Source organism: Eriocheir sinensis, chromosome 13 (assembly GCF_024679095.1).
Source record: "Eriocheir sinensis breed Jianghai 21 chromosome 13, ASM2467909v1, whole genome shotgun sequence".
Taxonomy (NCBI): domain Eukaryota; kingdom Metazoa; phylum Arthropoda; class Malacostraca; order Decapoda; family Varunidae; genus Eriocheir; species Eriocheir sinensis.
In genome coordinates this window covers 12,604,303-12,632,182 of record NC_066521.1, presented here as the reverse complement: position 1 = coordinate 12,632,182, position 27,880 = coordinate 12,604,303, and the positions used below count along the sequence as shown (strand labels likewise).

Below are 27,880 nucleotides of genomic sequence, written 5' to 3'. Positions count from 1 at the left end.
CCTTCAGCAGTCTGCTTCGGATATGGCTTATGAGTGGCAACCTCTCCCGCCCTTCCTCTTTGTACCTCCAGGTAGCGAGTTACACGTCATGGGACCTCTTCAGGACGGCAGCTTTGGTCACCGTCCCGACTTAGAGGCGAAGCGGACTAGGGGCTCTTCGGGAGCAGAGGTCACCCTTTACAGGAAGGTTCCTACATCCTGCTAGTTGGCGTGCTCCAAGCCTGCATCTGTCACGCCAGATGACACCATAGATGGTTTGTCGGCTTTAGTAGAGCTAAATCTGCTCTCCTCTGTTAAAACGCCTATTCAGGGTACAGCAAGCGACGTCCGGGGCATTTTCCTTCTGTAACAGCCACGTTGCCCCTGGTACAGAGCCACTTCAAATCTGGCTGGAATGTGGAGAGATGGCTTAGGGCGTCGCCTTCTCAAGGACACAGCTTCCCACTGGTCTCCGGTGCCTCTCCTCCCCGCCGGTGAGCACCTCTCGCAAGAGGTGAGGTCTTTCCTCCTTGCCCCCAAGATGAGTAACCACGACCTCCCTATCCAGGCTTCGGACGTGCGAGAGGCAACTTTTAAAAGGGGTTTCCTGGCATGCAGAAAGTAACTATATTCACGTCGTCGGTGTTTTACCTGTTTCTCATCTCTGCCTGGGCGAACACCCTTGCCTCAAACCACCAACAGCTGTCACCCGCCACCCTTTCGGACTTTTTCAAGGCCCTGGCAACTACTGCAGAGGGGTTCGGCCTCTCCTTGCTCCCGTCGATACGCCCGGCTTTGGCCGACGCAGTAGGGGAGCGCCTCAACCTACGCCGTGAGGCTGCCCGCTCTCTTCCTGAGCAGTTACGCCGTCAGGCTCTCGCCATGTCCGCCTTCGCCGCCGCCCCCCTCCCTCAGGAACCTTTGGAGAGATGCCTAGCAGCTAACCCCCCACAGATCAAGATAGTGGTACCCCAAGCCTCAGCCTCCTCCCAGCATCGATCAGCCAAGCCACACCAAAGACGTACGCACAAACCACCCTTTCGTAAGGGAGGGGGTAAACAGCCCCCCGTCCACGTCTCTCGCAGCAAACATAAGTTTAAAAACAGCCCCACCGACGGGGGCACAGCAGGACGGGCAGCAAAGCCCCCAGGTCTCCTAGGGGGAAAGCCAGAAGAGAAAGGACCGCTAAATGACTCTCCGTTCCCAGCTCTACTATCGGGATGGCAGCACGCATGGCCAGAGAGAGGATGGGCATCCAGAGTCGTCAGACAAGGACTGACCTGGCCTTGGTGAGTGCTCCTCCTCCGTTTACGAGTCTTCCAAATAACGTTCTGCCCTACGTTTCTGACATGCTAAACAAGGGAGTAGTAGAGAGAGCGGTGGGGAAATCTTTATCTCCCGTATTTTTACGGTGCCTAAGAAAGACACTAATAAGGAGAGGCTCATTCTCGACCTAAGCAAACTGAACCTCCACATCAAAACCTTAAAGTTCCGCATGCTTTCCTTACAACAAGTGAGGTTGCGACTTAGACAACATCACTGGTTGGCAACATTGGATCTGCAGGACGCCTACTGGCACATTCCCATCCACCCTCGCTTCCGTAGGTTCCTCGCTTTCCAGGTCGGAGAGGAAACTTTTCAATTTACCAGGCTGCCATTCGGACTGTCCATCGCCCCTAGGGTCTTTACGAAAGTAGCCAATGTAGTCGCCCAAGCCCTTGAGGCGGAGGGGGTTCACTGTCTGATGTACCTGGATGACTGGCTGGTGACAGGATCATCAAAAGAGGCGACTGAGCGGGCGGTGGCCAAAACTATTGGAGTAACCGAAGGTATGGGCTTTGTCTTCAACATGAGGAAATCAAAACCCAACCCGGCCCTTTGCGTCGACTGGCTAGGAATGGCCTGGGACTCGAAGTCAGCCAGAGTAAGTCTATCCGAGGACAATGCGAAAAAACTTCGCCTAAAACTCTTCCGCGCGTCAGTGTCCCTCACCCTGTCCCGCAGAGGATGGGAATCCTTGCTGGGCTCCCTCAATTTTGCAGCCGACGTCACCCCCACTGGTAGGCTTCGCCATCGCTGCCTGGTGAGGGTGATCAACTCGGTGATCCCTATTAGACCCAGGGATGCGCAGGTCCCACTTCCCGATGGGTGCGCTCCAATATTAGAAACCTGGCGAAAGTCAGACTGGCTTTCATAGTGGGTGCCTTGGGTACCCCCTTCCCCAACGATCAGAGTCACTTCGGACCAAAGACTTTGCTTCGGACGCTTCTTCCATTGGGTGGGGTTACCAGTCCTCTAGGGGCCACCAGAGTTCTGGAGCATGAAGCAGAGAAGAAAGACGGCTCCATATAAACGTTACAGAATTAATGGTTTCTTTCTTCAGGAAAACACCGACCTGGAAGGCGAGGATATCTGCTTCGACATGGACAACACGACGGCTGTTCACTGCTTCGCCAGGCAGGGCACTTCCCGTTCAGACGCCCTCCTGTCCCTGTCGGAACAAATATTTGCTCTGGCGGAGCCTCGTCGCATTTCTCTGTCGGCCATGCACCTACCAGGGGAGGACAACGAGTGGGCGGATGCCCTCTCCCGCTTCAAGGGTTCCTCAGTAGAATGGACCCTCAAATGGGAGTATTTCGAGGACCTATGCAGGATGTGGGGGACACCGCAAATCGATCTCTTCGCCTCCAAGACATCGGCCAGGCTTCCCAAATTCCTCAGCAGAGGAGTCCGGACAACGGAGGGCGGTCCGGACGCTGGAACAGGTGGGAGTTCATTTATCTGTTCCCTCCCCCATGCACCAGCATACTTCTGAGAGTACTGCATCGTCTGAGGTCCTTCAGAGGCAGGCTAATACTGGTAGCGCCGTGGTGGCCGGCGCAGCCCTGGTTCGCGGAACTTCACAAACGGTGTCCCTCTCCTCTCCCGCTAGAGCCTCATACTCTCGAGGGGATTCGCCATGGCAGGCTCTTTTCCACGCTGGCGCTTCACGCATGGAATTTCTCCGGGCCTCCCTAGGACGCCTCTATCCCTCGAGGGTGGTAAAGGAGTTTTTCTTTTCTCTCCCACACGAAGAAGAAGGCCCCATCAACAATTGCAACTCACCTGGCCGCCCTTGCTGATCCTCTTAAATATGGTTGGGGAATTGTCCTAGACCCTCGCTCAGTACATCTCCTTAAGCGTGGCCTCTTTCACCAAGATCCTCCCCCTAGAAGAGACAGCCCTTTTTGGTCCTTAGAAAAGGTTCTAACGTCCCTATCTTCCACCAGGTACCAGGACAAACCTACAGAAATGGATCTCCTAAAACGCACCCTGTTCCTCGTCTCTCTCGCCTCTGGGTTCAGGTCCTCGCAACTCAGGGCTCTCACGCGTTTTCCCAGGTACACTACATTCACGACAGATGGATCTGCAGTGTCCTTGGCTCCCTCTCCAAAATCGCTAGCCAAGAATGAGCGCCTCGACCACCGTCTCCAACCAGTGGTCATACCAGCCTGGTGCCTGCAAAGGGAGCCTCACCCACTCTGCCCCGTGTCCGCCTTGAGGAACTACATAAGCACTTCTACGGCGCGCGATCAACACCACCTCTTCTGTGATCCCGCTTCAGGCCTCCCTCTGTCAACCAGGAGGATTGCAGGCCTCCTAAGGACCGTCATTGAGGAAGGAGATCCGGGACATGCCCCGCGCGCTCACGATGTCCGAGGGGTAGCGGCCTCCCTGTATTTCCTTAGGACCCATTCCCTGGACCGGGTCAAGGAGAGCGGCCAGTGGAGCACTGCGTCCTGTTTTGTGACCCGCTATCTCTCCCTGTCTGTGGACGACGCTCCCTGCGTTGCGTTGGGACTCCCCCCGTCGAGGGAGATACAGGAGGAAGAAATTTAACGATTTTTCACCCTACGTCACCAGGGGGAAAAGGGGGAGGGGGCAAGGTGCACTTTACCCTCTTTCCTCCATGTTTATATGTTCCTATTTCTTCCTTGGGGTTTTTGTGCTATGCTATAGGCCGAGGTGCCTATTTTTGTTATTACAACTTGGGCCAAAAGAAGTTTCATGTCTACCCTGGAGTTTCATTCTGTTGGTATTCCTCCTCTCAGGTAACGGAGTGGATTACTTTACATGGTACATTACGGTAAGTCCGGGCGACCTCAGTCGGTTCTACACTTACCAACTTGGCGGGATGCACAGGTAGACTCAAGTATATGGCACTTCGATGGAGTTACCTTCTCCCCAGCTCCAAGTGGGAGTTAGCTATCGTGCACTAGTCATGGAGGGTTCCCAAAATGACTGTTTTGATCTCTGAAATTCCTTATTTCCCCCCCTCCTTCACCACAGAAGGTCCCTCCGGTCTCCGTCGATACGCATTGAAAGAATGGAGTGGGCGGCTTATGGCACCTTCCTCTACCTGTGCCCAGGTGGCGCTCTGGCGCCCTTCTCGACGCTTCATTCGACTGTTTCACGTGTGATTACTTCATTTTTACTAGTGCAGCCTAGACTCACTGTTGTCTAGAAGTTGGGATATATGCCGTTTTCTATGGACTTTATCGCGAGAGCGAGGATCCCTCTCTTATAATAGCTATCGTGCACTAGTCATTCCGGTTCACAAAAATAGGTTTTTCAGAGATCAAAACCGTCATTTTCGGTAAGTAAACATTAGTTATTCCTCTAAGTACCAGAGGAATAATCAATGTTTACTTACAGCAAGGAGACTGTGATCGTCTTTTTATCTCCTAGTCTTTTTTTTCTTATAGGAGACAACAAGAAACTCTACAATAAGCAAACGGTAATATGACCTATCGCTAATAAAATAACCAAATTCAACTTAACCTAGCCAAACCCAGCTGATAAAATAGTTAATGGACATCTCTGCAGTAGAACCTGTCGCCACTGAAATAACAACTTATTCCAGATAAAATTACTTCATTTGGACTACGGTGTTTAATAATTACTAGCATCCCTCGCACAGGTCACATTGAAGGCTGGGTAAATTGCCGGTAAAGGACGTCCTCTGGAGTCTAAAGGCGAAACAAATAACGTAAATATATAGCAAACAAATCAAAGCTCATCTGAAATAAAACTTTTATCTCCTTACGGTACACAGAAATCAGGTAAGTGAATAACCATTTTCAGGAGTTGCCATATGTAGGCCGTCTGGCATCTTGTGTCTGTCCTTGTGTATCCTTGTGCTTAGGCCTCGCAAAACTACGAGGATGACGGAGTGATGCCGCCGGAGTTGAGTCGCCGCCTCGACCGCGTGACAACACAACGGCGCAGCGCCAAACCTATCACATTTTTTTTTTTTTTTTTGGTTGTTTTTTGTTGGGGATATACCTCAATGGAGGAAGGCGGAGCATGCCGCGCAACCCCCCAGACGGCCGGGAGAGAGATACCCAATTCTTTCAAGGAGGAGACCCAACAACGGGACTGAGGGTGTCGGAACATGCTTATCGAAAAAATAAAACATTACCTAACCCAGACGTTCCCAAATTGGGGTCCGGGAGAATGCCCTTGGGGGTCCGCGACACAATGAAAGAAATTAATATTTTTTCAACTCCAGAAAAAATATATACAATAAAAAATATATATGTATCCCGGATTTCCGGTATGGTAATGATAATTTTTGTTTGGTTGGGGGTCCTCGGCTGGGACTCATCATGTCTGGGGTCCTTGGTATGGTCAAGCTCGGGAACCTCTGACCTAAGCTGACCTAACTTAACTAAATATAACAGCTAATCTGACCTGTGGCCCGCTGCCAAAATGCGACAAACGGAAATAATTCCCTAATTTCATTACTATCAATGTCCCAATTTTATATGCGGGATCAAAAGACAGAATGACAAGCAACACACACACACACACACACACACACACACACACACTGAGGACGTACTCGATCCACTTGTATACCGCCACTATCACCATCGCCATCATCACTATCATTATCATTAGCACTTGTCCCCTACCATTGTATCTTTTTAGTTTCCCGGTGCTACTTCCACATGTATCCTTAGTTGTATAATCTCACTATGTCCTGCCTGGGGGTTGGGATGGCATGTTCCTCCCTTCTCCTTTGTCGTTTACTTGCAACAATAAACTAATAACAAAACATCCAGTAATAATCTTTCAACCCTCAGTATATACACAAAGAAAACAGGAGCCTTAAAAATAGAAAAGAAACATACCAAGAGTGGATAAAACAGGGCTCCCAACACAGGACACCGGCCACAAAACAACCAAAAAATATCAATCAGTCATCACCATCACCACCATTCATCATCACAAACACCATCATGACCACTATATACCATTACCTCTATGAATATTTCTTCAGGATGCTGTTTACCGAAATAATACCTAAAAGACTGTACCTACTGATATACAATAGTCTACATCGAAACGAGAAAAGACCTAAACAGAAAACCACTTGTAGAAAACGTGTATTGAGGGAAGACTATTTTGTTCGTTTGTTTGTTTGTGTGGCCCTTCAAGATACTTCAGGAGGGGACCATCGCGAGGGTGAGGCACGGGTTGTACTGCTCCTAGGCCTATTTACGCCTCCCTTTGTGCCCTAAAACGATAATGGGAGGAGGGGGAACAGTGTCTTGAGGCGGGATGGGGTGAAATAGGCGTGTTAGTCTAAATATGAGGCCACCTGTTAGTCCCGCCCTGCCATATTTTACCTGTTTGGGTCATGTCACGTGATGGAATGGAGCTTCACCCACGTTATTATTACTTGAATCATCATTATCATCATCTAAATCATTATTATTATCACCTGACCGAAGCTTAATGGTACCCCTGTTAGCCCCACCTCTGCCATATTTTACCTTTTTGGGGTCGTCAGGTGATGATATGGCGCTTTACTCACATCATTATTACCTGAATCATTTTTATCATCTAAATCATCATAATTATTACCTGAACGAAGCCCTGTTAGCCCCACCTCTGCCATATTTTACCTGTTTGGGGTCGTCAGATGATGGTATGTCACTTTTTTCTCACCATTTTCACCATTATCATCATTATTATTATTACCTGGGTCATTGTTATCACCTAAACGAGGCATATGGACACACCTGTTAATTAGCACTGCCCCTGCCATATTTTACCTCTCTGGGCCGTGTCAGGTGATGGTATGTCACTTTATTCTCATCATTATCACCATTATCATCATTATTGTTACCTGAATCATTGTTATCACCAAAACGAAACTTATGGACACACCTGTTAATTAGCATTGCCCCTGCCATATTTTACCTCTCTGCTATTTTGGGGGGTTTATGTCATGGCACAAATTTGGCCTGTCACTGCTACACGGTAAAGCCACAAATTTGGCCCGTCGCTGCTACCGGGTTAACACTGTGTCAAGTAAAGAGTTTGTCATTTCCGACACTGATGCTGAAGGATTTGCTCGGATCATGGTTCTCCGACTCTCTCTATTCCTGAGTTCATCTTTCACTGTCCTCCAGTTCTATCCTTGTGGTGTGGCCTCAGTGTAGCAAGTGATGTGTTGGGCAGCATCCATAAAATTTTTAAAGTATAGATTGCTCTGTGCCTTTCCTGCCTTCTTTTGTTTGGTTATCACCTGAACGAGACTTAAGAACACACCTGTTAGCACTGCCTCTGCCATATTTTACCTGTTAGGAGTGATCAGGTGAGGGAATGGCACTTTATTCTCATTATTATTACCATCATCACCATTATTATTACCTGAATCATCATAATTATCAATTGAACAAGACTTATGGGCACTTGTCATCACTGCCTCTGCCATATTCTACCCGTTTTTTGTACTTGTGTAGGAAATGTAAATACGCCCCTTCTCTGTTGTGTGTAAAGGAGAACAGTTATTTGGGTTTTCATTTTACTTCTCCAAACCAGGGCTCCTCAAGGCATGGGTTGCACCCCAGCACTGGGCAGCAGGCCTCCACTAACAGGGTCTCCGCCTCCAGCAGTCATTTTAATTATTGCCGGATGAAGGGCCACACATGGGACTCACTGCTGTCAAGAGCCTGTCAGCATGGCCATGAGGGTAATACTCAAACCCAAACTGGGCCTCAGCATGGAAAGTTTTATGATGTTTGCTCCAATCAGTCTAAACGTGCTGCTGAGGCCTTGTGTACAGCATGCAGCCACTGATGAATACTTTAAAGGCTGCTTAACCTGGGTGCTTTTCTAGGGTCAATGCACTGTGCCTGTTTAAATGCTGGACATATGTTTTGTTATTTATATCTTTGATTATTTTATGGCAATTTTGAAGCAGAACTGGGCAGCTTCATTTTACAAGCCAGGAAACAGTTTGAATAACCAAATCTGACCAAATCTACCTTATCTAATACACTATCCTTACTAAGTCTAACTTTTTAGATGCTCTATCCTAACTTTGCCTATTTAACCTACTCTGGCTTAATCTGGCATCATTTACCTCTCCTAACCAAGTGATAGGTATGTACAGTTGGGGCCAATTTGCACATTGTCAAACTCAAATAATGTAGCTTATTAGTGGCGTGAGATGCAATACTTTCAACCCAAAATTATCATGTTGCGTGAGAAGGTCTCCAACACTACGATCTACAGACCAAAACTGAACAAAATTTAATAAACAAAGTTATGTAAGTAAATATCAAAAGGTGTGGCTCATTGGTTACATGTGCATTATTAATCTGTAAGCCTTGACATATTTCCATTGTGCCATTCCTGAGTGAGTGACACGCCCACACACAGCCCAGACCTGCCTCCCCTAGTGGGTCGGATTGTAGATCAAGTCAGTCACCTGGCTATCAATGAAGGCTTGCAAGTTGACTTGTGATAGAAAAGATGCACAGAGAATTGGGTAGTTTGAAGAAAAGGCTGCACTCACTGGGTTAAAAAGTGTACGGTCAGATACCATCTGCTCCAGTACTCACAAAGACTCATATTATTTGGGGCCCCTCAGCCTTCAGTATTCCCTAAGTGTGCATAATAACCTGCCTCACCATATTATGCAGCCTTCCTAATACTTTTCATGCTACCCTTCAAGCATCTGTCATGAGGATATAAAAATTAGATGAGCTTGCCAAAAAAACTTTCTGCATTTAAATAAAGTGGAAAAAAACAAATGTATGCCGTTAATGAGTGTTACATCTAATAACTGTAATAATGATGATAGTAATAAAAATAGTATATAATATAATGATAATAATGTAGTACCAAAAGCTAGCCATACCACATCTTACCATTATATAATGTTTTGTTTAGATAACAAATGATGACAAATGTGCACCAATAATAATAAAAGCTCTTACCCCCCCAGGTCTGGATGTGGGCGGCAGCTGTGGGGGGGCTGGTGGGGGCGTGGTGTGTGGGTATGGTGTGGGGGTGGGGCAGCGAGGGGGGGGGCATGGGGGTGGTACTGCCCCTCTCCATCATCGCCGGCTGCCTCTCCGCGATGGTGCTTGGGGCCACGCTCACCATCGCCGCCTACATCAAACTCTCCACCAAGCACCAGGTCACCATCAGAGTCCCTCCAGAAATATCGGCACTCCACACACTCACCTCGGTATGTCAGGTCAAGGGTCAACACTGTCCTGGAAAATTTATGTGGTGAAGTGGACAAAAATGGTGGTTAGGTCAAATGTCAAGGGGTCATTAGGTGTGTGTTATAAGTTTAGGGTCATCTTGGTATGTTAGGTTAAGTGTCAGAGGATCAAGGGTCAAAAATGTCTTGGAATGTATGTGTGTGTAGTGACAGGGATAGAAATTATGGTCAGGTCAAGCATCAAGGGGTCGTTGGGTGTGTCTTATAAGTCTACTAGGGTCATCTTGGTATGTTAGGTCAAGTGTCAGAGGATCAAGGGTCAAAAATGTCTTGGAATGTATGTGTGTGTAGTGACAGGGATAGAAATTATTATCAAAATGGGTCATTGTGTGTGTGTGTTATAAGCAAAAGGTCAGCTCATTATGCCAGGCCAAGAAATGATGGTCAGGTCAAGTGTCAAAGGGTCAGAAGGGGCCATTGGTTGTTGTTGCTACTACCACTACTATCACCACCACCACCACCACCCCATCACCCTCACCACCACTGCCACTGCTTCTCTCCCTAAACTACCCAGAGCATCTGCTGTGACATCGAGAGCTCCCTGCCGGCCAGACACGGGGTGGTGATCAGCCGCAAGATAGACTGTGCCATCAACGAGCTTATGGACACCTTCATCCAGAACAACATCAACCCGTGGTACACCAACATCGTGAGCGACCCCACACCCAGCATAGAGACTCTCAGGTTAGTGTGGACTTAACCCTTAGGCGATAGTGGAACTTTATATAGACGGTCCAAAATTCAGTCAGTCAGTTTTGTATGGCAAATACATAACAACACTTCCAGATTGCAGTAGAATCTATATGTGGACAATAGTTAAAACATCCATTATGCGGCGTAACTATATTTGTGCTATGGCCCTAAGGTCGGCAGTGACTATATATAGATGATTCATTTTGTGTGGAGCTACTCTTCAAATACTGCCACTGTCTAAGGGTTATTGTTCTTTTTCTTTTCATTTAACATCCTTATTTTCCCTTGTGGGGTTGGATGGGTATGAGTCTCCCCCACTCTTGATGATAATGTACTCTCTTCTTCCTGATCTTCATCCTTCTCGTGTCTTCCTCCACACACCATCTCCAGGTCATTTTCAGTCTTCCAGCTGGTCTCCTCCCTTCTACCTCCACTCTGCAGCTCTTTTTAGTTCTGATCCTGGACTTGTTTTGGTGTTTCCTTCTATAATGTTACCACTTACTGGGGTTCCATCTCTCTTTCCTCTGTTTATCTCTCTCCCTCCTCAGCATCTTTCTCTCCTCCTCCCTGTCCAGCAGTGTGTCAATGAACATACTTAGCATTTATACTTTTTAAGCTTCTCTTTGCTTTGTTTCTTGTATTTGAGTGTTTTGCTGTTTCCCTCTTATATTTTTTGTGTGTATGCTTGAATGATTCTTGAATTCACGCATTGTTTTCATTTCCTCTCTTTTATATTACAGTGGTCTCACCTTTAATTCTTTTTACTTTTTTTCTTGTACATGAATGTTATGCTGTTTCCCTCTTGCAAATCTTATTTATATATATTTGAATGATTATTTAATTTATGCATTAGGCTTATTCACTCTTGACTTTCTTAATCTTCATGCTTTATGGTAACTCTGCCACTTTCCGCCTCCCTCACCCATCCTTAAACTCGTGCCCCCAGGAATGTGTTGTGGTACAGTGTGGTGAGCATCAACGAGCGGCTCGGGAAGATGGACCAGGTGCGCTTCCTGACGGGGGGCGTGGTCACCTGCCTCACCCGACACCTGGAGCACATCCGGATGGCTCAGGCCGCTGGGTGAGTGAGGCCGCTGCAGCAACACAGAGTGACACAGAGCAACACACTATGCCTGTTGTCATGTCATGCCCTGCCTCTGTGGGTTGAGCTGTGTTATTCCTGGGTTCTTGGTATTATCCTTACTCTTGTTGCTGGTCTTACTGTGGAGTGTTTGGGTGACTATCTTGAAGCTATTGTTTGTGTGTCAGTCTCACCGTTTCCTCTACCCCTGCTGGACCAGAGAGGCCCGGGGGGAGAGGGGTGTGTTCCACCTGGTGCCCCAGCTCAGCTCCCCGGAGAGAGAGAGGAACTTCCTGCGCCTGGTGGCCGAGCTGCTAGTCGCCCGCTGCCTCCCCCCAGAGTACTCCCGCTGCACCCCACTCCGCACCCTACTCAAGGAGCTGCTGGCCTGCAAAGGTGTGTGGGGTGGGGGGGATGTTCTTTCATAAACTAACTTTTTTCTCAAACTGAGTCAAGGGATAGAAATGGTTAGGTCAGGTATCAAGGGGTCACTGGGTGTGTATTTTTATCTTGTCTTTTGAAACCACTCTCCCATACTTTTCTTTAAATTCCTATAAGATTAGGAGAGTATAGCTACTTAATATTCTGGCATGGGTTGCATCCGACTACCGTACATCTTTTAGTCTTGAGAAAACTGCTGATGCAGGTAGTTTTCAAATACTTAAATCATGGATGTGTTGTGTCTGCCATGTACAAGTTCCTCCACCATTCCCTCGGTGCAGTGTTTGAACCGCTGATCGACCGCGTGTGTGACCCGGACTGGATCAACCAGCGGCTGGTGGCGTACCTGCGGCAGCAGCAGGCAGCCGAGGAGCTGCACCGGCGCACCTACATGTACGCCGCCAGCTACGAGGACTTCATCACCCTCATCCATGACTCCACCGACGTGCACGACCTGAAGCACCTCAGGTAAGGTCAGAGGTTATGTTGGCGCTCAGTGGTGCGGCTAACATGCCAGGGTTCCTGCTGGGCCCTGGTGCTGTGTGTCCTCTCTGACCTGTCCCTCCAGGCTGGCGCTGAGAGTGACAGCTGTAAGTGTGTTGCTTTAAGGTTTGCAAGATTGTGCTGATCTTCAACTCAGCCTTTCACTCATTATTGTCAAGTAAGGAGAGAGATGCGAGAGGATTCTTCAGAAATCAAGATTGGATGAGTATCAGAATCTGTAATGTTTAAGCTGAACCTGGCTAGTAATGTAGCATAATTACATGATGCAGAATATTTGTCCACTCACAGACAAACCACAAGGCTGTTCAGGACAAAGCTAGACTGTTTGCCTGCCAGACAAGCTGTTTGTCATTTATTGTCACATGTACAATATGATATCAGTTCATGGTGGACTTGCTAAGAGGAGTGTCCAGCACTAGAACCCCTTGATTTTCTCTAGACATGGCCATGGTCGTGGATAATGTTAGTGTTAAGCCCTGTCAAAAGGTAAACTTTCATTTAAAGTTTGCTAAGGCTTATTTGAGTATTGCAAATGCTGCCTTGTTTGACACTAACACAGGTATTTTTTGTGTGGTAAGTTTTAGCACTGAACTTTTTTCTTCATTGTTATTTATTTCTAGTAATGCATTGGTTCCCACAAGGCATTCATTTTCTTATTTTGATGCATCTGTTTTGCCAACACAGTTCACAGATATGCATACACCCTCTGTTATGCTGACACCTGTTTATTAGTTAATATATGTCACATTTGAATGGAGTGCCCTGTCTACTTTATTTAAATTAAATTTTAAGGGTGACAAGTACACAGTACACAAGACTGATACTTCCTTGGCAGACAAGATGTCACTTCTACATGCCGTGTTACCCTCCTCCCCTCACCATGCCAAAATTTATTTTCCTCTGTGTGCCCACCGTGCACATGACGTGGGTACACAGCTGCCAAGAAAAGTGACGTGTTAATTATAGTCAATCTATTTGAAACTAGCAGACGGGGGGGTGACAGCTGCGGGTCAGCTAAGTCCCGCACCTTGCCACACACTCTCAACACTTCTCGCTTCCGCTCATATGTCAGCTACTTACTGCCTTTAAATTAATTTAATTAAATAATTGGATAATCCAATAATGTCATATAGTGTTAAGATTGTTTCGTTTTCAGGATAATAACAAATATTTTGTGTAAATACCAGGACACTTGACAACATTGTATTCCAGCGTTGCCAAGTGTCCTGGTATTTACACAAAATATTTGTTATTATCCAAACAACAAAACAATCTGAATACTATGTGACCTTATTCAATTATTCAATTATTTAATTAAATTCATTTAAAGGCAGTAAATAGCTGACATATGAGAGGAAAAGGAAGGTGTTGAGAGTGTGTGGCAAGGTGCGGGGCGGTGCTGACCTTGGCTGACCCCCCAGCCGCCACCTCCCGCCTGCCAGTTTCTCGTAGAAATACTATAGTGTGTTTTGTTTCAGCCTGCTTTTCTATTGCACTATACTGTCTCAGGGTTGTGTTTCTTTCATTTCTGTTTCTTTACCAAATACAGTTTCCTTCAACAATTGAAAGCATACAGTTGTTGTATGTATAATCTAATCACCCATCTAATAATTATCCTCTCAACTGTTGAAGGAAATTGTATATGATGATAATATGATGACCATATACAGTTTATTTCAACACCTGAGAGACACTTGTCAGTTGGTTGGCCTACACATGCAACACTTTTCTACCCCATGGTGTGTGCTTTTCCCTCTCCATCTTCATCCCCATTTAAGAGGGACAGTGTTAGTGATGTTACCGGCTCATCAAAACCCATGAACTTTAGCACTTTTCACTTTAGAATAGAATTGTATTTATTTTTACATGAACCGTCCCAAAGAAATACCTTCCAGTTATTAGAGTCTTTCAGTAAGTATTTCTGATTCTCCGTATGCAAGTCTTAATCATTTTTGTAGAAATTGCTCTTGCATTATTCTTTTTACTCAGTACATGAGGATATTTTCTACTACAAGCACTCCTGGCTTTTGGTAGTAGACAACCATTTCTCTGCTGTGTGACCTTTGTGACCTGCTCAAGTGTTTGTTTTCATTTGTCAGCCTTGACAACTTCTTAGAGTTGGTTTTAGCCTCAGAAAGCACAGAAGACTTACTCAGGATCAGGTGAGGGCACTCCTACCCCTTCTTGGTGTGCAGCTTGGCCAGTGTGTCCCCTAATGCTTGCCTAGGCTGGTGTGTGCTCTCTCTCTCTCTCTCTCTCTCTCTCTCTCTCTCTCTCTCTCTCTCTCTCTCTCTCTCTCTCTCTCTCTCTCTCTCTCTCTCTCTCTCTCTCTCTCTCTCTCTCTCTCTCTCTCTCTCTCTCTCTCTCTCTCTCTCTCTCTCTCTCTCTCTCTCTCTCTCTCTCTCTCTCTCTCTCTCTCTCTCTCTCTCTCTCTCTCTCTCTCTCTCTCTCTCTCTCTCTCTCTCTCTCTCTCTCTCTCTCTCTCTCTCTCTCTCTCTCTCTCTCTCTCTCTCTCTCTCTCTCTCTCTCTCTCTCTCTCTCTCTCTCTCTCTCTCTCTCTCTCTCTCTCTCTCTCTCTCTCTCTCTCTCTCTCTCTCTCTCTCTCTCTCTCTCTCTCTCTCTCTCTCTCTCTCTCTCTCTCTCTCTCATTTTCTTAATATTTTATAAAATATTTATTTCCTTCTTTCTTTAGTGAATTTCTCCTCCAAACTGTTGTGTCTGTGCAGTCTCTCTCTCTCTCTCTCTTCCTGTACATATCTTGTTTCACTTGTATCTGGTTTGGTTTTCCTGCTGCCAACCTTACAGTCCCATACTCACATATATACAGAATAAGCAAAGTATATAAGTAATGCTTACAATAATATAATTAATTTAAGATTTGATATGTATATTTATGTATTTGCAAAGTGTATGGGTTTGATTCCTTGAGTTACACATGAATGGATAGTGTGTGTGTGTGTGTGTGTGTGTGTGTGTGTGTGTGTGTGTGTGTGTTTCGTGAAGAACTGCATTTAGGTTAAGAGGATATGAAAATGGTGATTTATTCTTACTGATTCATAGTTTTAAGCCTTGGTAAGCAAGACTTGTGCTTAGTCTGCTGTTAGTTCAGGACTGTGGTTTGTACAGTGTTTGTTATTGTTTATTGCTGATGATTTTTATCAATATGGCTCATGTTTGTGTTGAGTTACTGGCCTGTGAGGTCATGGTGTGTTGGTGTTCCACTGTTGCTGCAAACTTTGTGATGTTCTTGACGATTGGTTCACTATAAAATAGTATCCGGCAATGTTTTCTTTCTCAGTTTCTTTTGGGCTGTAAAGGTAACGAACTAAGATTGTACTTAACATTATGCCCTATGAACTACATGGTAGATGATTGCCAGTCACTCTAAGTGCCCAGTCTTTCGTAGAATCAGAGTTCTGTCATCTTTCTTTTTATTATCCATTATTATTTGGTTCCTCAGTCATGTTTATGCACCAGCTCCTCTTTGCACTACAGTAGTAAGAAGTTTCTGTTCTGCATTTTTTTCTTTTCACAACTCTTGGTCAGTCAGTTTGTGTTGTCTTGTTTTCACTTTGTTGCGTTCACAAGCAGTCTTTGAAGGCTCTGCCGTGAGCACCGCTGCTTGCCTCGGGGTGCTACTGGCGCCCCTCTTGAGTCAAAGGACCTTGGTACCTCAGGAGACTCACGGGAGCTGGAAACATTGCCATGCATACTTTTGGGAAATGGAGTAGAGAATCATTTTTAGCTTTGTTAGGCCCATGACCAGCTCTCCTTTATGAAAATAAGACAGAGAGGAGATAGTCGTCAGCTGACATCCACATTACCTTTATTTCATATCACTTGCAGTGATGGATGTTGTTTAGAGGAATGCATATGATTTATTCCTTTTTTATGGTGGGACGTTGTTCTGCCCCCTGATCATGACGGCTTGGTGTGTCTTTGTTTGGCTCATCCCTGGGGAGGTTAAGGTCTGCTGGGAACACTTGATTGAGAGCAAGAACAGTTTGGCTCATGAACTGTTGCATGATTGATCTTGAGTTATTTTTTGTCAACAAATTATGTGTTGATGATTGCTTGAAGAATTTGTATGTTGATAGAGCATCTGACTAACCATTCATTGTAAATTATTTATGCTTCTTTGTATTATTTTTACATTCCTTAAATATATCACCTGATGGTTTTTTATAATTCTGCTAGTTCAGCATTGTTAAATATGATTATTTGTAACTTTTTTACCCTCATAATAAAGTTGCTGTATGTACCACTTGTAAGCATATGAGCCAGCCACAGCCCAGGCCAGCCATCCCTGACCTCCTGCCTCCCACACAGGCGGAACATCATCAACGAAATCATGCAAGCCACAGCCATCAACAACCTGAAGAAGGCCAAGGGGCTGGACGTGAACAAGGACAGCACGCCGCAGGGCCCAGGGAAGGGAGACCTGCTGCAGGTGTGTGGGGGGCTCATGTGTACCAGAGCCACAGGATAGGAGAGTTTGGCCAACTTCATCACAGGCGCCATGTTGTTACCAAAAAAGTGTCGCAAAATTCACAATAATATTGTTACAATTGTGTTTTTTGTGCTCTAGGCTCTTCTTTGACCTGACCATACCTAGAATACAAAAAAAAGTGTTATATCTGCATCAATTTGACTTTCGAATAGCTCTTTTTGTAACTATGGCACTGTGATGAAGCTGGCCAGACTCATCTACTCCATGGCTCTGGTGTGAAACCATAGATTCCCATGTAATTGTATGAAGATGTACCACCTCTGTTAATATTTCTGGATTGTTTCTTGCCTCCCAGCCACACCTGGGAGACCTAGGGATGATCACTGGAGCCCACTTTGATATCACAAGTGGTCATGCTTTCTAGGGTCAAAGAATATTATTTACCACAGGTTTGAAGGAAATAAGACCATTAATTATCAAACCAACATGCAGCTCTACGTATTGAAGGGGAATGAGACGAGATTCAGTGCCAAAGTGATGTGTCAGTTCACTTCAACCTCCCATAACCCATAACTTTTACTTTACCTTTACTTGCCCATTACTTGAACTATAATTTACCTTTTCCTGTACCCTCTAACCTCTTACTTGAACTTAACTCTACCCTAGCTTTATCTTTGAACCTTTTACTTGAACTTTACTTGAACTTTATTTTTACCCTTGAACCTTTACTCGCCAACAGGCCCGCAACCTGAAGCGCTACATCAACCAGCTGACGTACGCCAAGGCCCAGTGTGAGCGGCGGATAACGGTGCTCAAGACTGGCAAGGGAGCGGAGGCGGCCGGGTCAGGCACAGAGAAAGGCGACACTGACAGCTACAACTCCCTGCAGAACCTGCCCGGAAGAAAGGTCAGGCGGGGCACGGAGGGTCACAACTAACTAACTAGGGTCAAATAGTTCTGTCAATCAATAAACATATGAAAACAAATACCTAAGATATAAAAAATAATAAATAAATAAAAAGATATTCAGGAGGTTGAAGTGATGTAGTTTCCCGTTGCTTATAAATACCTGTGTCCCTTTTATAGTGTTTTGTATCATGAGGAGGAATTTTATGTTTCTATATCTCTTTCTATCTTCGCTTATGCGCTTCCCCAGTGCATACCCCTGTAGATTGATTGATTATATTACTTTACATTAGTACTGGAATTGTAAATGTCACTAGTCGATCAGTAAAAACAGTAATGGGATTTTATTTGACCCTTTTTTATCTACTTTTCTTTCTTTTTTCTTTTTTATTAATCAGTTTTTTATTTATTTTTATCTATTTTTATTATTTTGCAGATCCTGATGTTCCAAGCCCTCATGGAGTCCGCCTTCTCGCGCCGCTATTTCTCCATGTACCTGGACGAGATAGGCCAGGGGGCACTCATCTGCTTCTGGTCCGCCGTGCAAGACCTGCGGCACGCCGACAAGCGCCTCCACCACCAGCTGGCCACCGAGATCTACTACACCTACCTCAGCCCACAGACACCGCCCGTCAAAGTGGACAAGGTGAGCATGTCGTCATTATCATAAACAAACTGCCATTGTTATTTTTTCTACTTTTTGGGAAATTGAAAAAAATCTCTCATTTCCTTAGTTTTTATATTATAGGCAGAAAAGTTACAGGAAATTTATGAATACTCACACCCTGTAATGACAAAGGCAACTCATATCATCACCCTCATAAAATAATTGCCTAAGTCATTTTTCAGCGATTTCCAGGTTTTTGTATAGTTGCCTTCGTCATTCAGGGTTTGAGTGTTCTAGAATTGGCCTTTTCATTTCTGCCTAAATCTTAAGACAAATGAGATAATGACAGTTCTTTTCCTATTTCCTGTAAAGTAGAAAATAATGACTTAGGCGGTTTGCTCACGAAGGTGACGATATACCAGGAGGTGCACCACATGAAAAATTGATTTGGACAAAACTCTGAAAATTATAAAAAAGTGACTAAGGCAGTTTGTTTTGAGGGTGATGTTGTTCTTCTGGATGTTCATAGTAAAAGATGTTACCTGTTGAAGTATGTCGTAGCAAGAAAGCTATATTATGGTTTCTTCTTTATTTTAGCTAGTTAATGACATCTTCTTTTAGACCCCTTTGCATTGCCACCTCAAGTGTTCTCCATTCTCTATGTTCTTTGTATTTTTTCCCTATGATGCTGCCAGTTACTAATCACATCTTCAGGAGAGAAAAGATCAGATATTCATTCTTGCTTCTTTTCCAGAGAGGTTAGGTTTTCGTAAACACATTAAATTTTCAGGGTTGTCTGGCACCTTTTAGCACATACTTGAAATGGGAAAAGAGTGCAGTAGGAATTGAGTTTGTTGTTACGAGTCAAGAAAAAATTGTGGTCATCTTGTCATTCCTCTTCCTCATGGTGTTACCTTGATGTCATTCCTCTTCTCTTCATGTTGTTACCTCAATGTCATTCCTCTTCTCTTCCTCATGTTGTTACCTTGATCTCATTCCTCTTCTCTTCCTCATGTTGTTACCTTGATCTCATTCCTCTTCTCTTCCTCATGTTGTTACCTCAATGTCATTCCTCTTCTCTTCCTCACATTGTTACCTTGATCTCATTCCTCTTCTCTTCCTCACATTGTTACCTTGATCTCATTCCTCTTCTCTTCCTCACATTGTTACCTTGATCTCATTCCTCTTCTCTTCCTCACATTGTTACCTTGATCTCATTCCTCTTCTCTTCCTCATGTTGTTACCTTGATATCATTCCTCTTCTCTTCCTCATGTTGTTACCTTGATCTTATTCCTCTTCTCTTCCTCATGTTGTTACCTCAATGTCATTCCTCTTCTCTTTATGTTGTTACCTTGATCTCATTCCTCTTCTCTTCCTCATGTTGTTACCTTGATATCATTCCTCTTCTCTTCATGTTGTTACCTTGATATCATTCCTCTTCTCTTCATGTTGTTGCCTTGATGTCATTCCTCTTCTCTTCTTCATGTTGTTACCTTGATCTCATTCCTCTTCTCTTCCTCATGTTGTTACATTGATATCATTCCTCTTCTCTTCATGTTGTTACCTTGATATCATTCCTCTTCTCTTCCTCATGTTGTTACCTTGATATCATTCCTCTTCTCTTCCTCATGTTGTTACCTTGATATCATTCCTCTTCTCTTCATCATGTTGTTACCTTGATATCATTCCTCTTCTCTTCATGTTGTTACCTTGATATCATTCCTCTTCTCTTCATGTTGTTACCTTGATATCATTCCTCTTCTCTTCCTCATGTTGTTACCTTGATATCATTCCTCTTCTCTTCATGTTGTTACCTTGATATCATTCCTCTTCTCTTCTTCATGTTGTTACCTTGATATCATTCCTCTTCTCTTCATGTTGTTACCTTGATATCATTCCTCTTCTCTTCCTCATGTTGTTACCTCAATTTCATTCCTCTTCTCCATGTTGTTACCTTGATATCATTCCTCTTCTCTTCCTCATGTTGTTACCTTGATATCATTCCTCTTCTCTTCATGTTGTTACCTTGATCTCATTCCTCTTCTCTTCCTCATGTTGTTACCTCAATGTCATTCCTCTTCCCATTACCTCGATCTCATTCCTCTTCTCTTCTTCATGTTGTTACCTTGATATCATTCCTCTTCTCTTCATCATGTTGTTACCTTGATATCATTCCTCTTCTCTTCATCATGTTGTTACCTTGATCTGATTCCTCTTCTCTTCATGTTGTCACCTTGATCTCATTCCTCTTCTCTTCATATTGTTACCTTGATTTCATTCCTCTTCCCCTCCTCAGCCAACCCTCCGAGGCGTGGAAGCGTTCCTCTTGGGCAACAGGGGTCCGGAGGTGCTGTATGAGATAGCCGAGGAGGTGGAGCGCACGCTGGAGGAGAGGCACTACACCGGCTTCCTCGTGTCCTCCACCTACCACGCCATGATCCACCAGGCAGCTCTCCAAGGGGTGGACTTCATGACTGAGTGTGCTGGTGTGTATGTGTGTGGGTGTGTTCATAATCTGATAATAATAATAATGATCTAATAATAATCTCATAATTCACTAGTAGTTTAGGTTTCCAGTACTACTAATTCATCATAAATCAGTCAGAAACCAATATTCATCAAGACTTTTTTATGAATGATTGACTTTTTAATCATCACTCATTGAATCAAAAGCCACATTACAAGTAGAAACATTGGAAGTCATTATTATTATTTTTTTATCCTCAGTAAGATATTTTGCTTCTTATTTGTACTTCAACGTAAACTCTGTGTCAGACACTCATTGTAACTATCTTCCTGGCAATGAATCAGCCACTTTCCACTTTCCAGTCAGTCTGTCAACCTCCCAAAGTCATTGAATTAACCCTTTTTTCACTCAACCAATACCATTCAACCATTTTCTCTCAGTCAACCATTATTCCTCTACCAGTCTGCCACTTTTCCTTTGACAGACGAGACCGGGCCAGGGGCAGGGGAGGGCGGCCCCACAGAGCCCGTGGAGCCTGTGCAGCTGCAGCTTTCAGACCACTCCACCTACGCCAGGAACAAGCTGGCACACCTGCAGGAGAGGCTCACCAACAAGCTCCTGGTGAGTGCCTTGCTCCCACCTCAGATGTTGGTCCTGAAGAATACCAGAACCAGACAGTAATAAAGATATAATAAAGGAAAAGGACAGGACAGTGATAGGTAGAGTATTGAACCAGAGGCTGTGAGCAACGTTGCCAGATTGTCGTACTCTGCCTCTTATGTTTGCCGATTTCCAACCCAAAAACTGCTTTCATCACCCAAATAACTTCCTTCATATATGGTTATTGTTTAAATGGTTAATTATTGGAGTTTCTTGGCAACAGTCATGGCCAGAAACCAGTAAATACGTGGCTCTGAGTACGATAATCTGCCGACGGTGGCTGTGAGGATTGTAACAAGGGGGGACTCTGCCATCGCCACCCTCATGAAGGTACCCCTAAGTGAAGCCTCAGGATCAGGGAGATAATAGTACATGATAATGATCCGAACCTTGTGATGAAAGAAAGAGTTACAGAAAGTAATGCATAATAGTTGAGTAAATTCAAAATCAGTTAATTGAAAGTTTACATAGTCACTTAACCAATTTTCTTGATTTATTTTGAAAAGGGAGCAGTATATGTAATAATAAAAAGCAGTAGCAGTAGTAGTAGTAGTAGAAATAGTAGTAGTAGCAGCAGCCTTATTAAAAGTAGTAGTAGTAGTAGTAGTAGTAATAGTAGTTTTGTGTCTGTAGGAAACAATGGAAAAACAACCAGTAGAAGTGTATTAGGTATCAAGTCATTATTTTGTTTTTTCTCTATCATCAGTAAGACATTTTGCTATTTATACATATATGTACTTCAAGACAAACTGTGTCAATTTAATCTCTCAGTCACTCATAACATCCAAAGCAAGGTGCCAAGAAACCCAACAAACTTCACGTCCCTTTAGGCTCTCCAAGCGCTGCGCCAGAGCGGGAAGGCGGATCCCAAGGTCATCACACACTTGGAGGGGGAGATAGCGCAGTTGCGAGCTGACCACAAGCTGCTGGAGACCCATGTGGAGAGAACGGCACTGTGGAGTGACAACATCGGGAACTGGAAGGTCCACGTACAGAGTGTCCAGGTGAGAGGAAGAAGTGGCAAGGAGAGAAAGAGGAGGAGATGGTAAAGAGAGGGAGAGGAGGAGGAGGTTGTAGAGAAAGGAAGAAGAGGAGGGGATGGTAAAAAGAGGGAGATGAGGAAGAGGCAGTAAAAAGAGGAAGAAGAGGGGGGGATGGTAAAAAGAGGGAGATGAGGAAGAGGCAGTAAAAAGAGGAAGAAGAGGAGGTGGTAGAGAGAGAAAGAGGAGGAGGGGGTGGTAAAGAGAGGGAGAGGAGGAGGAGGTTGTAGAGAGAGGAAGAGGAGGAGGGGATGGTAAAGAGAGGGAGAGAAGGAAGGGGCAGTAAAGAGAGGAAGAAGAAGAGGAGGTAGAGACAGGGCAGGAAACAGTTGAAGGGAGGAGTTAGTAAAGAGAGGAAGAGGAGAAGGGGATGGTAAAGAGAGGAAGAGGAGACAGGTGAGAAGAAGAGTGAGCTGCCGAGAGAGGAAGAGGAGTTAGATGAAAGGAGGAGGAGGTGTTAAAGAAAGAGGATGGAAAAGAAAAAAAAATGGAGATAAAATGAAAGGAGGGAGATAAAGATGTTCCCTGAATCAACAGAGGAAAAGGAGGACGAGGTGATAAAGAGAAGGAATAGGAGACAGAAAACAGTTGAAAGGAGGAGTTAGTAAAGAGAGGAAGAGGAGAAAGGGGCTGTGAAGATAGGAGGAGGAGGAGGAGGGGGTGGTAAAGAGAGGAAGAGGAGACAGGTGAGAAGAAGAGTGAGCTGCAGAGAGAGGAAGAGGAGTTAGATGAAAGGAGGATGAGGTGTTAAAGAAAGAGGATGGAAAAGAAAAAAAAATGGAGATAAAATGACAGGAGGGAGATAAAAGCATTCCCTGGATCAACAGAAATGAGAACGCCCACTAATTGACGTAAAATATAAATCATCGAGTATCCATCCGAAATTGACCTCACGCTTGGCCACTCATTTCTACTTTCTGTATAGGAGGAGGGATTAGCAGGCTTTTTGATTTATTTATTTTTGCCCTTGAGCTGCTTCCTTTACTGTTATAAAAGTACGTATGCAGCATTAAAAAGTATGTATGCATCATTAGCCCAGTAGCAGCGGGGATCATGTTACTTAATGGTCCCTCTAAGCGAGAAAAATGAGAAAAAATCATCACTCACACAAACCATTTCATAATATATACCAAAGCATTTGTGATCAGTTTATGCATCGTCTATTTTGGGGGATTTATATCATGGCACAAATTTGGCCTGTCGCTGCTACACGGTAAAGCCACAAATTTGGCCTGTCGCTGCTACACGGTAAAGCCACAAATTTGGCCCGCCACTGCTACCAGGTTAAAAAGTACGTATGCAACACTAAAAAGTACATATGCACCATTATAAACTACGTATGCATCATTGAAAAGTATGTGTGCATCATAAAAAGTATGTGTGCATCATTAAAAAGTACATATGCATCAGTAATCTATACAAAAGATGTGTCCACTCATTGACTAAAGTGTCTATGTATTGCCACAGTCCGTTTTAAGTAGATTTTTAGCCATTTTTCACCTTCCAGTTATCTTTCTTTGGCAGTTCGTCGAGGAGAAGGAGATCCCTCACCTGGTGCTGCTCGTCCACCTGAACTCCGAGGACATCAAGATCTCCACCACCAGCACAACATCCACCACCACAACCACCACTGCATCCACCACCACCACTACCTCCAGCACCACCAGTACCCCCAGCACCACCACCACCACCACCACCACCACCCCTGTCATCCAAGAGCTCTCCCCTTGCTCTGCACTCCCCCCCTCCTCCGGCACCTCCGCTTCCTCCACCATCACCTCCCCCACATCCTCCCTCAGCAGCCTGGAGTCCTCGGTGGCCTCCTCCGCCCCGGACAACGGTTGGGTGTTGGTGAGGAAGTTGCCGCAGCTCATTGACCTCCACCGCAAGTTGTGGTGAGTATCTGCCGACCATCCGTCCTCGCAATGTTTTTTTTACAGTAAAGGAAGCAGCTCAAGGGGAAAAAAAAAAAATTATGAAAAAAACCCGCTAATCACAGCTCCTATATAAAAGAGTAAAGAGGAGCAGTTGAAAGAGAGGTCAGTTTTGGGAGGAGAGACGTCCTGATACTTAGCATTGGTGTACAGGAATCTTCTCTTTCTTTTCTTTTAACATCCTTATTTTCCCTTAAGGGGATAGACGGGCTTTGAGTCTCTCCCGCTTGTTAACTCCCTCCTCCCTGGTGTTTATTCCTTTCATGTCTTCATCCACGCTCCATATCCAAGTCTTCTTCAGTCTCTCAGCTGGTCTCCACCTAACCAGCAGCTACTAAATTGTGCATTACAGTGTTTCTTAGTCTTTTTGCTGACTATATACTCCAGATCCATGAGTTTTGCTGTGGAAGACATGGAAAGTTGTATGCTCATCAGTGCTCTGCCATTTAACCCTACTTTTGTTCCTTTAGTCAGATATCCCCTTTCATGAAGTCGGTGGAGCTCCCATCTGTGCCCAGCAAGATCCTGTTCAGCAAGGTGATGGACAAGGCCCACGTGGAGCGCGTCAGGACGGTGGCACAAAACTACTTTGCTGCCGTGCTGAGTGATGAGAAACTCTGCAGCTCTGAGCTGATCTACGCCTACCTGTCGCCCTCCCCAGAGCACCTCAAGCAGGTGGAGATACAGCGCAAGAAGCCCAAGTTCTCCTTCTCTACATTTTTCAGAGGGTACCAAACACCTTTGCTTCCTTTTTATTCATTATTATAACATTTCCTGACAGTACTTGTCAAGCTCAATGTTGTTGCATCAGTTGTAGATATCTTGAACTCCTGCTTATAAAGTTTCTTCCCTGAGGATCAGACATGCAATATGCTTCAAAATCGTGTTTCATTAGTTGTTCAGGAAATACAAAGCATGTAGAGAAATGTCTCTTGAGATCAAGCAGCAAACATTGTCCTTTTCACCCTGACAGAGGAGACTCCAAGAGTGACAGTGACGAGGAGGAGATTGGCCTCATGATGGAGGTGGGCGAGTCCCCAGGTGACGGTGGGAAAGACTCCGTGGCGGAGCCTCTCTTCTCCTTCCTGGAGGAGCTGTGTGAGCTGAGGGGTGTCAGCAAGTGGCTCAGGAAGACCCTCATCTCCTTTGTGCAGATCACCTATGGCAAGACCATCACCAGGTGGGACTCTGTGACCCGTTATGTCTTTCAGAAGTCTCACTTTAACCTTTATACTCAGTGTATTTAAGAAATATTTAGTTGATGATGGAGGCAATGGTGACTGTTTCTTCCCGTCCCTCCCCAGACATGTGCGGGAGACAGTGTCGGGGCTGCTGAGTGAGTCCATGGTCCTGTACTACATGCACACTGTGAGGGACAACCTCTGGCCATCTGACGAGGGCCTCCAGGCCACCCAGCAGCCTCGCACTGAGGAGGACAAGCTCAGAACAAGGTGTGGTGTAGTTTTAGTTTACGGGATTTTAGTTGTGCACAAACTGCACATATTTTCCTGTCTCCATATCCATATTGATCCAACTACTTTAGATTTATCCACACTTGAGTTATAAAAGTTAAGAAAGATTTGGAATTTCTTCTGTCTCTTGTTTCTCTCGAATGGTGTCTAAATTTACAACTTCAAAGAATTTTCTTAATCTTGTAAAGTTTATTTTCCCAAAGCTGTATCCACCATGCCTGTATGTGTCATCTATTGGTGTTATAATCCCTTGTATTGTTTGGACCTTAATTATTACTGATTGCTCTTTCCCATTGGAGACATGATTCAAGAATTCAATGATGTCTGGTTCTGTATTAGCAGTAAGTTTAGTCTTGCTGGAGTGTTTCTAACTATCACTCTAGTCTTGTTTTTCATGTGAGTGTGTGTGTGTGTGTGTGGAGGTGTACCAAACTTCCCAGGTGATCTGCCTCCCAGCTGTTCCCAGTTGTTTACCCACCAACTAAAACTTGTGATGGTTAGCTATCCTGTCTGTGGCTAACAAAATTTCCACTACATGAACCCAGTAAAGGAAGAAATAAGGCTAGACAGTTTATCTATGGCCCACACTTAACCTTATTTTGTTGTTAAAAAAAAGTTGTGACTGCATTGTGTGTTCCTGTGCAGGTATGAGGCACGAGAGCAGTTTGTGAACAACCTCCCAGTGCTGCTGTGTACCCTGGTAGGCCAGCAGAACGCCCGCCGCGGGGCCACTAAGCTCTTCACGACGCTGCAGCACCACGCACTCAACAAAAACCTCTTCTACGTACGTGTTGCCATTCTGTTATTCTTTCATGATGGTGGACTTGCTGATCCCTATGATGTGTTTCTACTGTGCTTACAAGTGTTGAGTCAGGTGTTGCAGTGTTTCATCAGCATATTGTTACTCAGAAATGTAGCCTGTACCTGTGTCCACCTTAAAGGTAAATACTTCACCATGATGATGTTTTATTGTCTGTCTTGTACTGTCTGATTGTGGGCACAGCAATGGACTTTTATCATAATGAGTCCACAAAATTCTGAATATACATTTATCTTTCCTGCTTTTCATGCCGTAAACTGATTTATGTTATTTGAATGTGTTTTAGTTTTATCTGGAAAGGGACCAATTATTCCTCTGCTTGTTTGATGTACCATGCTTCAGTAATCAGATGAATATTATGCTATGATAATTACAGTGAGTCACTTTTTTCTTAACTTTTTTGTTCAGACATTTACTGTTAGGGCAAATGTTTAAATAATGGCTTGTATGAACAGGGAGAACTAAAGACTTGAGCCACCTTCTGGAGGGGTGTTGCCTGGGGGAGCAGGGCATCAGAACTATAGACAGGCTGACAATAGTTTTCCTGGCCACACAAAGGCAAAGGTCACCATCTCTTGCTCCTAACACAACACTTTCCTGCCAGCAGAATGCACTGGAGGTGTTGCTGAAGGAACTTTTCCCGGAGCTTCAGGAGCACATGGACAAGAAGAGCTAAGGTGTCAGCCATTCCAAGGGTCTTGCATCTGCAGGCCCACAAACCCCTGCCATCATCACCACCAAAGTCTCACAAGTATTTGAGGCTCAACAGTCAGAACCAAGTAGTTGCTCATTTTACTCTAGTGATTATTTTGTAGATAAGATTGCCAACAGAGAAGATAATTTTGTATCCAAAGATTTGAATAGGTTAGGATTAAGTTAGTACAACAAAAACATTCCACACATGATATTCTATTTTTCTGTGAGTACAAGTGATTTATTGATTCTCCATTCCTCTGCAACCTCTGCCAAAACCTTTCCTTACGGGGAGCCTTGGCGGCCAGGTGACTGTGCTGATAAGTAAGATTGCTGTCACAGAGGCTTTACACAAACACCAAAGACTGGCTAAGTGTATACATTATAGTGGCCTGTATTTCTTGGCATATAAGACACACTGAGGTTATGAGATCCTACAATATATGAAGGAAAAATTAGGAAAGAACTAAATCAACCTCACCATGTCTGCTGGAATAACAATGAAGATGGTCATGAATTCATCTGCTATAGACTATAAGACATGGTGATTTCTCATAGCAT

The 27,880-nt window shown here is 44.6% G+C and overlaps 1 protein-coding gene across 2 annotated transcripts; it reads left to right on the top strand.

The window, feature by feature from the left end:
- Nucleotides 1-6,443: 6,443 nt before the first annotated feature.
- On the top strand, nucleotides 6,444-27,773 carry LOC126998011 (sorting nexin-25-like). Of its 2 annotated transcripts, XM_050859290.1 has the most exons (20): nucleotides 6,444-6,489; nucleotides 7,855-8,005; nucleotides 9,266-9,511; nucleotides 10,065-10,234; nucleotides 11,190-11,324; nucleotides 11,545-11,720; nucleotides 12,047-12,233; nucleotides 14,369-14,431; nucleotides 16,599-16,719; nucleotides 17,459-17,626; nucleotides 18,062-18,271; nucleotides 20,530-20,719; nucleotides 21,185-21,321; nucleotides 22,191-22,364; nucleotides 23,925-24,295; nucleotides 24,805-25,062; nucleotides 25,308-25,514; nucleotides 25,639-25,785; nucleotides 26,452-26,590; nucleotides 27,234-27,773. In XM_050859290.1, the coding sequence occupies exons 2-20, from the start codon at nucleotides 7,994-7,996 to the stop codon at nucleotides 27,300-27,302; spliced, it is 3,180 nt and encodes a 1,059-aa protein (XP_050715247.1). In that variant the 5' UTR covers nucleotides 6,444-6,489; nucleotides 7,855-7,993; the 3' UTR covers nucleotides 27,303-27,773. The 2 variants fall into 2 exon arrangements, with proteins under 2 accessions (XP_050715247.1, XP_050715248.1); XM_050859291.1 differs by lacking the exons at nucleotides 6,444-6,489; nucleotides 14,369-14,431 and having other exon boundaries at nucleotides 7,860-8,005.
- Nucleotides 27,774-27,880: the final 107 nt, after the last annotated feature.